The following is a 13,026-nucleotide window of genomic DNA, read 5'->3' as shown; positions in this document are numbered from 1 at the left end:
TGGCCGGGACTCAGTGCTGGGAGCTGTTGTGCTAGTGACTGTCTGTCTGCCTTCACTCTGCCCTGGGCCCTTTGGCAGTGCCCATGAGCTGCAGCTTTGGGGCTCATGGGGCTGATAAGGAATCCGATAGAGGCTTGGGTTTGCTTCAGATCTCTGTATCCAAAGGCTTGGGGGGCTCATTGGGGTGTTCAGGCACCAAGATTGTGGTGCAGCTGCAGCAAGAGCCATCTGAGGGCTGACAGCATCTGTGCAGACTGAGCAAGGCAGGGTTCTTCAGGCTGGAAAAGAAACAACAGAAGATGGATACGATACATGTACAGGAATCACAGGAGGCCAGCAGAGCGGGGATGGAGGTTAACTGCTCCCTGTTTCTTTCCATGCAAGTACAAGGTCACATCAAATGCTGCTGGCAGGAGGTGCAAACCAGGAGGAGGGGTATTGCTTCTCGCCAGCGTGCTGCCGGGGCACAGGAGTCCTCAGAACAAGGTGTTGTGAACAGTGAAACCTTTTGTTGGCTCCAGAAGAAATGGGACAAGTTCAAGAAGGACAAGAGGTTCCCCGAGGACCGATAAATACACAGAGATGCGCTTGGCCAGCCGCTGAGCTGCAAATTGCCCGTGCTTCAGAACAGCAAGAAAGCACACAGGGCAAGGTGGGCCCTTGGTTTGATCTGTTATCCCCACGATGGGGAGCCAGCAGGGAGCACGGGGAGCAGGGCAGCCCTTATCCCACCCCACTTTGAGCTGTTCCCCTGGCACAGGGTGTCCCACAGAGCACGGGGTGCTCTACCTCATGCAAGCTGCGTTGTCACCCCACTGCTTTCCCAGAGCTCATTGTACACAGCGGGCACTCAAGATCCCATTTTCACCTTTCCCCATCTTCTCTATGCTAGCCCTGCACTACCTGCTCTGAGGGCAGGATGCGTGCCCTCCCCTTCCCTGTCCACGCTGCCCCTGTGGCCCACGGTGTGTCCTGCTCCATCCTCAGCTCCCAGGGCATCCACAGGCTGCCTGATTTGCTCCGGTTCAGCTTATTTCTTAACACTAGGCAGCCTTTACAGTAAAACACATTAAAGGATTTTTTGCCAGAGGTTTTAGGCTTTCCGCTTTTCATGCTTGAAGATAGAAAACAGGGGAGGAGAAAGCTACAAGGGAAAAATATAACATACATTTTGGATTAAATTTAAACAGCCTTCTTTCCTCACTGCTGGTTTGCCCAGCCTCGAGTCCTCACGAGTGATTTTCAGAGCTGCCTCGCTGCTGGCCGACCCCCCCATCCCTCGTGTTCTTTGTGGTCTTCTGCTCCATCATCCCAGCTGTGGTGGGGTTTGGCCCCCAGCTTTGCCCCCAGAGTCATCTGTGGATGAGGAGGACGGATGCGGAGGGGCAGGGCGGATCCTGCAGCACCTGTGCCTGATTCAGGGGCACACAGTGTGAAATTCAATTTGTAGATAAGCTGTAGCAGGGCCCGGCGTCTGCGGGAGCCAGGCGGTGTCTGGAGCAGCCCAGGCTGCATGCATGGCGTGTCCTGCCTGCCAGCGCCCGGCCAGGCTGACGTCACCTCGTGCTGCTGCAGGATGTGGCTGCTCAGAGCTGTGCTGTGTTCTCCCAGGGTCTGCAGCCCCGCAGGAGCCCCAGCAGAGTGATGCTGACCCAGACTCATCCCCGGTCCCTGCACGGGGGCAGGACGCAGCTGGCAGAGGGATGCAGATGCTCCATTACCAGCAGCAGCAGCGGCAGGCGAGCAGGGTGGCTTGCAAGGGTAGACACTGAGCGGGGCTGGTGGGTGATAATTTCCCACCACCCCACCTCCATCTTCTCATCTTCCCTTCCTGATGTTTCCAGCGAGCCCTGCTTGCTGGAGGATGCAGAAGGAGCAGGCACTGCACCCTCAGTTTGCTGTCCCTCCATTCTTCCCATGCGTTGCCCTGCTGGGTGCAGCTCCCTTCCTCCTGCCCCACTCCAGAGCTGTTTGGGCCTCCCACCCCCGAGGGTCACCGAGCAGCGCCCTGCAGTGGCCGCGTCCCAGGGAGAGCCACAGTGCTGCCAAGTGGTGCCACCAGGTCTAAACGGGCTCCAGTGTAGTGACATTGGGATGATCCCGGTATTCTCTTGCCACTCGTGGCTTTCTAGCATGCCTGGCTCCTCCTGCTGTGATTCCAGAGGGGTGGGTCCATCTGGATGCTGTGTGCACCCTTTGCACAGGGATTTGTTGTCCCCGTGGAGCCGCTGTGCTCCATGGCCTCACTGCCTTGCAGGCTGACCTGGCATCCCACGCTGCAAGGCAGGGTGGTACAGGAAGGTGATGCTTGTGCACTGCCAGATAGCTTGTAAGCTTATCTCTGCACAGGGAAACTGAGTCACAGCAGAGTGATTTGGCTTCTATGGAAAAGCCAAGTTCCTGCTTCTCTCCAGCTATTTCCCTCGCATTTATTCTTTGGCCTGGTATTGATTGCCTTCAGTCTGGATCACCGGCGTGACCTGGCTCACAGTTCCACCCACAAAACTTTGCTGAACTGACAAATTGCAGTGGGCAGCGATATGAGGCAGAAAGAGGTGACTGGGACAGGTGACAGTACAGGAAACAGCCCTTTATCAGCTCTGCTGCTGGGACCGGAGGTTCTTACAGCCACATCCCTGATTATAACCGGTGATTAAGTGGTTCTGGCTTGGTGCTTTGAGTCAGTAAAAGAGAAACACTGGCGGTGTATTTTGGGTGTAGCTGTTCCCATTGAAAGCACTCTTGGATTTTCTTGTCCACCCTCTCCAGTCGCATTTGCAGGAAGTCTTTGTATTTTAAGCTGCAGTCGGTTCCTCTCTGCCCAGCCCACCTCCTTACATTTATAGAGCCTCCTCCAGACCACGCTATTCCATGGGAAGCATTAGCTGTGCACACGCACTGCTCAGTGGTGCTCTCAGCTTTCCTTGGAGCATGTAGAAGACATCCCGGCCTGTTGTTAGTGTGGGTGGTCGTCAGGGGAGGGCAGAGCTTAGAGCAAGCTGCCCTTGATCCAGCTGGTCATGGGCCTTGGTGACCAGAATGGATCTCAGCGGACTGGTGTACAGGAAGCTTTGTGGAAGGCCATGCCCTCAGCAGCTGGGTTTCATTCTTAGTGTTTTATTTGGGACGTTTCAAAGGCTTCATCACATGAAACCAGCCTATCTGTGGCACTAATGTCTCCATTCTTTATTAAATATCAGTCCTGCTGTTGACAACTTAAGAAAGATGAGCATGAGTTTTGGAAGCTTATTCCTCTGAAAAAGAGCCTTGCGTTTGCGTGATTGCTTCCTAACGAAGCTCAGTCATAATGATGAGCGTTAACCAAACAAAAATGGGGTGGCTGGTTGGGAGAGGATGTGGAAACTGCTACTCCAGCAGATGTGAGGGGGATGGCAGCGAGCAGCTGGGATAATGTCAGTGTGAAGCTGGGGAAGGAACTGTGGGGAGTGCTGCTTGTGCCGACAGCGCGCGCTTTGCTGGGTGAGATTTGCACTCCAGTCGCTATCTGCCGAGTGTTGATCTCAGATCTGCGAGAGAGCTTATATTGCTTTAAAGTAGGTGCCTGGTGCTTGTTTGTGATGTGTTGGAGAGTGAGCATGTTGTCTTGGCGTGAACCCTGTGCTGATGCCAAGGGCTCGCTGAAAGCAGATTGTCAGTTTGCTCCCGAGCAGACGTCTGGAAATTCTGGGGTTCTGTGAATGCTTGCAATGTCGGCTCACCTGCTTGCACGGAGCGAGTGTTGGAGGAACTCTGCCATTTCCAAAGCGCTGCTTCGCTTCTCCGGGCAGCGCCGTCCATGCAGGCGGTGGTGCGGGGCTCTCGGCTCCCGGTGCTGAACGGACAGCTCCGGGCCGCCCGGGCAGCGGCTGCGGGAGAGGAGGGAAGCTCTTCCTAGAGGGCGGGGGGCGTGGGATGGGCCCCCCAGGGCAGTGGTGATGGCACCGAGATGACAGAGCTCAAGGAGCGTCTGGACAACGCTTTGCAACAGGAGGTTTGGGTTTTGGGTGGTCCTGCATGGGGCTGGGCTCAGAGGTCCTTGTGGGTCTCTTCCAGTTTAGATTCTTCTGTGGTTCAGGGGTTCCAGGAGTGGCTGAGGACGCCGGGTGTTGTCAGGCTTGGAGAATGGGAGGGTGAGAGGTGACCTCCTTAATCTCTACAGCTTCCTGAGCAGGGGACGTGGGGAAGGAGGTGCTCATCTCTTCTGGTTTCTAGTGACAGAATGTGTGGGAATGGCTGGAAGCTGAGCCAGGGAGGTTCAGACCAGACATTAGGAAAAGGTCCTTCAGCAAGAGGCTATTTGGCAAGAGAGCAGGCGGCAGAGAGGTGGTTGATGCCCCATACTTGTCCATATGTGAGGCATTTGAGTAACGCTCTCAGTGATGTGTTTTAACCTTGAATTGGCCCTGAAGTAGTCTGACACTTGGACTGGGTGATTTCTGTAGTTCCCTTCCAACTGGCACTACTCTGCTCTCCTCTGTTCTATCTGTCCTGCCAGCCCATTTAGGTCGCCCTACAGCAATGCCCGATCTGGCTATTGCAAAGGGCACAGGAAGCAGCATGTGCAGCATCCCTATTGCAGAGGCTTCTCCTCAGGGCTCTGGGATCTGCCAGCCTGGGTCAGGCGCTCCTCCTTGGCTGCCAGTTGTTCTGGCTGGGGAGCAAGTGCGTGTGTGTCTGTGCCAAGGCCATGGCACTGTGTTTGCTGTTTAGACAGTGGTTTTCATTAGCCTCTGCCCCCGCAGAGAAGCATTTGTGAACTGAATCTGTGCAAACAGCAAGGTGAGGGAGAGAAAAGCCGCTGCCGTTTCTTTGTGCTGAGATCAGGGATGCCGCAACGTGAGATAATCCAGATTATTCCTGCCCAGAACGTGGCACTGAACGGCCTACTTCCAGCAGCTGTCCGCGAGCAGCACAGGAGCCTGGCAGCCCACCAAGAGGCTGCTGCTGCCCTCTTCACAGCCAGAATCCGTCCCGTGGAGCCTCTTGGTAACATGGAGCAGATGCTGGCTGTGCACGTGGCCCCAGCTTTCCGCACACTCCTGGGACGCAGTGAGTGGGAAGGTCAGTTGCAATCGAGCCCAGCTCAAGGTGAATGGACCCGAGCCCAAACTGCCCAGGCTTTCAAGCACAGTTGTCCTTGGGTCCTCTATGGAGGCTGCCAGCTGCTTGCATTGGCAGCATGGGTGCTGACCGCCCGCCGTCCCCACTGCCTGTCCTTCAGCAGTACTGCCATTCTGCCTAGTGATGCTGAGAAACTTCCTGCATTTTTTGGAACTTCTGGTGCTAAACCGGAGCTGGAAAGGAGCCAGGCTATGCCACCCACTGGGTTGTGTGCCTTCTGGAGCAGACAGGAGCAGGGAATCAAACGATGCTCTGGATTCAACACCAAAAATATCCCGAAAGGCTGCAGTGTGGGCGAGGAGAGGGCTGCTTTGCTCCTGGTGTCCTTCCCGAGGCAGCAGGCTCTGCTCCTTCGTGAAGGACCTGCTAATGGGCGTGGAGAGAAAAGGGATGGGCTGTCACAGCAGGAGACCATTGGCACCGCAGCAGAAGTGGCACTGAAATCCTCCGTTTCTGAAGATTTGGGGTAATGTTTTTCTATTCAGAATGGGAGCTCTCGAGGATTTTGGCACCTGTCTGGGAGTTGTCAGAGAGCTTCCGTCCCATGTATGTTCCTGCTGCGTCGAGGAACTGAACTGACACTCCTCGTGAGGTCTCTCATCTTCTCCCCAGGGCAATGGATGCGCAGTGAAGTGTCTTGCAGGCTTCTGGTGCTCAGCTTTGTTTAAGCATTGCAATGCTGTGGGTAGAAGTTTGGGAAGGCAACTCACAGGGAAGTACCTGACGACTGGAAGCAAATGAGGGTGAGGTTTATGTCTGTTTTCCTTCTGAACCACCAGAAGGAAGCGTGTCTGTGGTGCAGATGGGAGGTCATGCAGATGATGCTGGGCTCTGGGGAAGACCTGCAGAGCACAGAGGACAAAGGGCACAGAGCACAGAGGGCTCCCGAAGTGCTCCTCCCCATCAGAGCCTCCCAAATGCTGCAGGTTTCATGGCCAAGGTGGCTGTTGTTTGCCTGGATGGCATCAAACAGAGGGCAGGGACAGAACTGCCAGTCAGGGTAATTCAGAGTGTGTGGGACCATGAAGGAGGGAACTCAAAGGTATCCAGCCCTTCAAGTTGGATGTTAGGAGGAATTTCTTCTTTGAAAGAACAGTGATGCATTGGCACAGGCTGCCCAGGGAGCGGTGGGGTCGCTGTCTGTGGAGGTGTTCCAGAACCATGGGGACGTGACACAGAGGGACGTGGCTATGGGCATGGTGGGGTGGGTTGGGCTTGGTAGTCTTAGTTGTCTCTTCCAACCTGAATGAATCTATGATCCTAAGGTGTCACTCGGTCCTTCCACCCGCCCTGCAGTGCCCTTTGCTGAAAACTGTGCCTTTGCCTGTTCCTACTGCACACTTGTCTTTCCTTCCTTAATGTGAAATTGTCTCCTGCCCAGCACCAACTTCAGCATCAGACTCTTCTGGGTGGTTTATTTTTGCAGCAGTCTTTACATGTTGTAAAGCTGCATCTGCTGACATGTCTTGCCTGCACTAGCACTGGTCTTCCAGGCTTTTGTTCAAGGCCACACTCCCTGGGCTTTCTTGTGGCCTTGCTGGTCTTCTGTGATCCATCTCAGCTGGCCCAAATCTTTTGGGGGAGTGAAGTGTTTCTTTAGAGGAGAACATCATAATTGTTTGATGTATCTTTATGTGCTGAAGGAAAGCAGAATAATTAAAGGCACACTTCATGTGTCTTTGTAAGCTGTCCTTTCCCTCATCTTTCTGTACTTGCCTGACAGTGACATGCTGGCTCATCCTCCATCTGTGCAGCCCTGTGACCCTTCTGGCAGCAGTGCTGTTGCTTTTTCTCCCCCAGCTCACATTCACGCCGTTGGTTTCTCCCACCAGTGATCCCTGGCCGTGCCCATCCCCTCTGAGCCCTTGTTCCAGCCTGTCTGTTGAATTCCAGCCCCGGCCTCCAAAGCACTGGGTTAACGAGTGCAGATTTTAAAATGTTCTGTCCTGTCATTTACACCATGCAGGGAAAAGCTGGGCGGTGGCAGCAGCAGGGCAGACCTGCCTGAAACCCCGTGCATCTCCTCTTAGTTTAAGTGAGATCCACCGCTAACCACCTATTAGCGTGCACAGCTCTGGGGCACAGGGACACATCAGCCCAGTGGTGCAGCAGCTTCTGTGCTCTGTGGGGGTTCTGTAGCATCGCTGACCAGGCACTGGGAGAGACTGGCAAAGGTGTGGATCCAGCTCATCTGGCTGGCGCGGGGACGCCCGGCTGTGCATCTGCAACCGCAGCTTGGCGGGATCCGCCTGCTCAGGTTTCCATGGAGAGCGTCTTGTTGTTGGGGAGGGAGCAGGCTGGCAGACAGTACAGTCATGGAAATACCGATACAGCGTTTGTTTTCCAAGATGCATGAATAAAATCATTAACAGTTAGCAGCCTCACTTCCTCCGCTCACACCGCCCGCCCTCGGCGGTCTGGCAGGACGACCCGGGATGCCCGCGGTGTCTTTATTCTCCAGGCTCCTCGCTCACACGCTCATCTTGGTACCCCCAGCTTGGCTGTATCTGCCCAGCGAGCCGGGTCTCACTTCCAATTGGCAGCCTCTGTTTCCTACTGGCAGTCTTGACCGCTCGCGGGAGCAGCAGGAGAGGCCTTGGGCAGCTCACCCTGGGGATGCTTAGCTCCCACATCCCATGGGATGCAATGGAGCCTTCCCCAGACGGAATGTCTCAGCTCTGATCTCCGTTATTGCATGTGCTAGGGAAGGCTGGGGAAGTTCCACTGAGCAGAGTGGAGGCGGCCATGTGGGGCTCCTGCGTCCAACAGCACTGCTGCTGGCTGAGCCCTTGGTGGAAAGGGCTGAGCGCTGGCATTCATGGCAGTCTGTCAATATTAAATTAAGGCTAAATTCCCATCCTAAATGTTATGTTAACACGAAGTTACAGCGGAGAGAGCAGAGCGCAGAGCAGCAATACGAGGGTAAGATGTGTTCCGGGGGTATTGTAATCATCCCAAATGAGGCGTTTGAAACCCAGGGAGTTCCAGATTTAGGGTTTGCATCGTTTTTGTTTTTGTAATTGAAAAACCAATCCAAACGCAGGAAGGCTTAGGAGCGTGTTGCTGAGATTGTTTGGGTGCCTTTATTGTGTGCTGCGGGGACATGGGCAGATGGAGGGGAAAAAAAAAGTCTTTAAAAAATGATGGAAGCAAATCTGGAATTACAAATGTTAGAATAGAGGGATCGGGGTTTTATTGTTGGTGTGTTGTGGCTCCCCAAGGTAACATTGGGGTTGTTGGGTCTTGACTGCGCATCTCTCTATGTGGATGTGTTTGGCTATTGCTAATGCAACTCACCTCTAATGCTTCACAAAGCTCATGATTTGAGACAATTGCAAATCCTGGTGCGTAGTGTTATTTGTGTTATGGATGCGTACTTGGAACTTTAATTCTATCATAACAGACTTTTTCCCCTGTTTTGTTTTTTTTTTAAGAGCTATTAAAGGAGCCATGGGTGAGGATTGGAATATCATAATAGCTGAAATCCAAAAGGCTGTAGGAAGAAGCTTGTTTGGGTTCTGGGCTCCTTGTCATGGTGACCCATGGGCCCACAAGGATGGGCGGTGGGTGGTGAATTCAGCCCTGACTTTGTGATACCTGGTGCTGTGAGAACACTCAGCTGAGGCTGCGCTGGAGAAGCTGTGCCCAAGGCAATGCATGGCCATGGCTCTGGCAGAGCCTGGAGCCAGGGGAGCCCCAGGGCTGTGGTGTATGTGCTCCTGCAGGGTGAGAGCAATGGCTGGGCAGTGAAATGGCTCTGCTGGGAGTCACGGTCGCTATTGAAGCTGCCTGTAGCTTCCAGGCGGTGCCAATGAGATATGACAGTCATTAATAATTTGGCTTCATCCTAACATGTGTCATCCAAAGGAACCTGGGCAGATGATGTAGGCTGGATAGCTTGCCTTCCAGCAGCGCTGCACACAGCAGTGTGGTCTGAAGCAGCTCCAGAGCCCACGCAAGAACGCAGCGACCGTAACGTGCTGTGGGGGCCCAGTCTGACTGCACCCTGCGATGCTGCAAGGCAGAGTTCAGTGATGTGCTGAAGCACTGCGGAGAATGCTGGATGAATGATGGCTTTTTTCTGGAGCTGGGGCAGTGACGGCAGTGCTGGCAGTGGTTCAGTAACAGCAATGCTCAGGGTGTTGGAACACCTCGCCTGCCCCCCTGTATGCTTCCTTTGCTCCTGTGTTGTGTTTCAGAGGCTTTAGCACCTGTTCTGCTGATAGAACACCAGTGTAGATCTTCTGCCTGGGTCTTGGCTGTTGCAGTGGGTGCAGCCACTCCTTGCTGCTGAATCTCCCCCCTCCTCCCCCCCCCATCTGGAACTGCTGCTGTCTGCAGGCTCTGGAGCACGTCTGCTTTCCCAGCCTTGCTGCTCAGGCGGAGTGGATGCAGCAACGCGATTTTCTGGGCTGAGTGTTTCTTATTATGCCTGTCAGACACTGATTTCTGAGCCTGTTGTGTTCCCTGGGCATACCAGGAGGGCAGGCACAGCACGGGCCCATTTCCTTAATGACCGGCAGTGAATTGCCTGCACATGTGCAGTGCAGATTTGAGACGCCCTCCGTGTATTTTTTTTTTCTCTGCGGATTTTCCCCGTTGGATGAGGTGTTCTCCATTTGTGGAGTCCCTGCCCAGCTGAGCCTTTAACAGAGCATCTTCCTTCCATCTGCACACAGCCCTTATTTTGTGCTCCAATTATTCCAAGGCAGCTCCGCTCCCCTCCGAGCTTTGGAGAGATTTACCAGGTGGGCACCTGAGGATGTTCTGGGGCAAAATGGAAGTGCCCTGTCGCTGCTGCCATCCCTGTCAGGGTAAGGAGACGTGGCTGAGATAAGGCCAGCAGCCTCTGCTCCCCTCCCCAAGCAGTGCCCTCAGCAGTGCACGGGCACCTGGTGAGGCCAGGATGTGGCCTCTCACTGATGCTGGGAGCTCATGGGTGAATGTGGCCTCGGTGTGCACAAGGCAGGGAGCTGGGGGGAGGCGGGGAGGCCCTTACATAAGCCCTGCATGCAGCAGGAGGAGCAGGGAGGGGAAGGGCAGTGTGCTGAGAATCCAGGCAGCCTCCAGCGAGGGCTCCCCAGGAGCAGCTCTGCACTGACACATGGCCATGGATTCCTGGCCCTGGCCATCCACCTGTCATCCGTGTTCCCCACTGCCCTTCCTGGGGTGACATGGAGAGGCTGCAGGACTGAAGCACTGGCATGGAGGGGATGTGGCCCTGGGGTACTCTGGCTGTCACTGTCCTGCCCACCCTGCATTTTGCACTGCGGTGCTGGGAATCCCTTGGTGGCATGGATGGGCTCCATGAGTGCAGATGGGTGCCGTCTGTGTGTCTGCACATGCTTGGGGCATGTTGGCAGCTCCATCTCCCGGAGCACCTTGGATGTTCCCCTGCATCTCAGCCACGGTTCTCAACCAGGGAGGTAAGCATTGGTTCCTTCCCAAAAGCAGGGAAGGACAGAGGCTTCTGAGCAGGGGATTATTTTGTGCCCAGGTAGGATTGGGCGCCCACAGCTCTGTCACCCCTTCCAAGATGTCTGCTGTTAATTCCTTCCATCTCTCCACAGCATCAGCAATCCCTGCCAAGCTGGGCCATTTGAAGGGGGACCACAGCAGGCAGCTTGCAGGCTCTGAGAAGCAGTGACAAGTCGCTCCAGGTCAGCATCCCTGAGTCGCTGGGTTCTCCTGACACACAGATCTGGCTGCTCCTTCTGGACAAACCGGAGGCTTACTGTCATGGGGATGCACTGAATCCTCACCCCAGGAGCTTCAGGCCTGGATGTTGGTGCTGCTCCTCCCGGACGATGTGGCTGATACTCTGGAGAAGTCCTTTCTTGCCCCCTGTTCTCCAAGTGCCTGAGCTGGTGGCCGGCTGGGACCTGCGTCTCACCCTCTGGGTCCTGAGCTTTGCCTCGGCAGTCGTGCGCATGGAGGGCCAGGTCTACTCTCCCACTGTCAACACTCACTATGGGAAGCTACGGGGGGTGCGTGTGCCACTACCCAGTGAGATTTTGGGACCCGTGGATCAGTACCTGGGGGTGCCTTACGCCGCCCCCCCAGTTGGGGAGAAGCGGTTCATGCCTCCAGAGCCACCTCCCTCCTGGTCAGGCATCAGGAACGCTACCCACTTCTCGCCGGTCTGCCCCCAGAACATCCACAACGCTGTCCCTGAGATCATGCTGCCCATCTGGTTTACCTCCAACTTGGATATCGTGGCAACCTACATCCAGGACCCCAACGAGGACTGTCTGTACCTCAACATCTACATCCCCACGGAGGATGGTGAGTCCCCAGCGGGGCACCTGCAGGAGCGAGCGCTCTGGGAGGGTAAGGGGGGCTGCCCTGCCCCTACCCCTTCCCAGCAGCGGTTGGTCTCACTTGGGTGTTGTGTTTGAAGCATGTGGTTGTGGACCCTGCAGCATGCTGTCTGTTCGTGGAAAGCTTCTTCTGGCCACTCAGCTTGCCCTCAGCTGCCATCTTTGTCTCGCGTGCTCCTGCCTCTCCACGCCTCTCGGTTTCCCCCTCTTTCTTCCTCCACCTCCATGGCATCGTCACGGGTTCCTTTCTTGTGTTGCTAAATCTGAATCAGACTCTCTGACCGCAGATCCACAGAGCGACAAGCTGGTTTGTGCTCCCCAGGTGCCAAGTGCCAGGTTCTGTCTTGAGTTGGTTCGGGTTTGTCCTTCCTCCCTTTTCCCACTCCCAGGTCCATGTGCTAGCCGTGGGCACGGGCTGCGGCTGCTGCTGGGAGGAACACTCTGCCTCTCATGGGGCTGGGCTGCTCATGCCAGGAAGGGAACACAGAGCCCTTCTGGGGGACACAGAAGCCCTTTCTGGGGGGTTCTGGTGAAGGCAGGGGGCTGGGGAACATTGCAAAGTAGCTGCAGCCTAGTGCGTCACGGCTAGGCCTTGTGCAATGTCCTGCAGCCTAGAGCAGTGTGCTGCAGCCTAATGCAGTGTGCTGCGGCCTAATGCAGTGTGCTGCAGCCTAATGCAGTGTGCTGCGGCCTAATGCAGTGTGCTGCAGCCTAGTGCAGTGTGCTGTGGCCTAGAGCAGTGTGCTGCAGCCTAGTGCAGTGTGCCAAAGCCTAGTGCAACGTGCTGCAGCCTAGTGCAGTGTGCTGAGGCCTAGTGCAACGTGCTGCGGCCTAGTGCAGTGTGCTGCGGCCTAGTGCAATGTGCCAACACCTAATGCAATGTGCTGTGGCCTAGCACAGGGTGCCACAGCCTAGAGCAGGCCCGGTCCCGTGGTGGTGAGGCCGAGCAGCACTGGCTGCCTCCCGTCTAACCTTTTCCTTCACAGGACATCCAACCTGAACCGTAAGTAGAGGGCAGAGGAGGCAACACTCAGCCCATGCGCCTGCCACAGCCTCACCACCGCGGGAGGCCCAGGGTGCACAGTGTAGGACACCCAGAGCAGGCCCTGCCTCACCGGCTCCACTCCTCCATCCCGGAGGGGTCTCAGCTGCGCCTTCCCAGCATGGCAGGCCCAGAGTTTTCCTCCCACAGTGCCGCTCCCCACCCACCTCCTGCGGTCCCTGGGGCGGTGGGCGGGTGGCAGCGTGGTTGTGATTGCATGCCCACTCCCAGCCGGTGGAGCCTCCTGTTATTTTGTAGTCTTTTATTCATTTTACAGTAAAACGGATTTCCAAGGAATGCACCCGAAAGCCCAACAAGAAAATATGTAGGAAAGGAGGTATGTAGCAAGCCGACCGGCAGAGAGGCACAGAGAGGAAAGAGAGAGAGAGTGAGAGAGTGCGAGGGTGCCTGTCGGTTCTCTCTGGCCCCGCGGCGTGCTCCTCTCTGTGCTGCGACTGCCCACGGGCCCTGAGCAGCCCTGCCTGCTGCCGCCCGCTTCCCACTTGCCTCCGCCCTGGGCAGCAGCTGGGCTTGGGGTCAGGG

General features: G+C 55.7%; 1 protein-coding gene across 6 annotated transcripts in view; it reads left to right on the top strand.

Annotated features, from left to right (window-relative positions):
• Positions 1-13,026, top strand: part of NLGN3 (neuroligin 3) — a 30,895-nt gene that overhangs the window by 2,549 nt on the left and 15,320 nt on the right. For 2 of the 6 annotated variants that reach the window (XM_072333944.1, XM_072333942.1), the window contains exons 2-3: positions 10,692-11,406; positions 12,761-12,820. In XM_072333944.1, the coding sequence (XP_072190045.1) occupies positions 10,929-11,406; positions 12,761-12,820 (538 nt within the window). In that variant the 5' untranslated portion in view covers positions 10,692-10,928. Of the gene's footprint in view, positions 1-2,474; positions 3,555-9,198; positions 10,548-10,691; positions 11,407-12,760; positions 12,821-13,026 lie in introns of those variants that run through there. The other 4 variants (XM_072333947.1, XM_072333946.1, XM_072333945.1 and 1 more) reach the window with 3 other exon arrangements.

This window comes from Excalfactoria chinensis, chromosome 4 (genome assembly GCF_039878825.1).
Source record: "Excalfactoria chinensis isolate bCotChi1 chromosome 4, bCotChi1.hap2, whole genome shotgun sequence".
Taxonomy (NCBI): domain Eukaryota; kingdom Metazoa; phylum Chordata; class Aves; order Galliformes; family Phasianidae; genus Excalfactoria; species Excalfactoria chinensis.
This window is presented reverse-complemented; position numbering and strand designations above follow the sequence as displayed.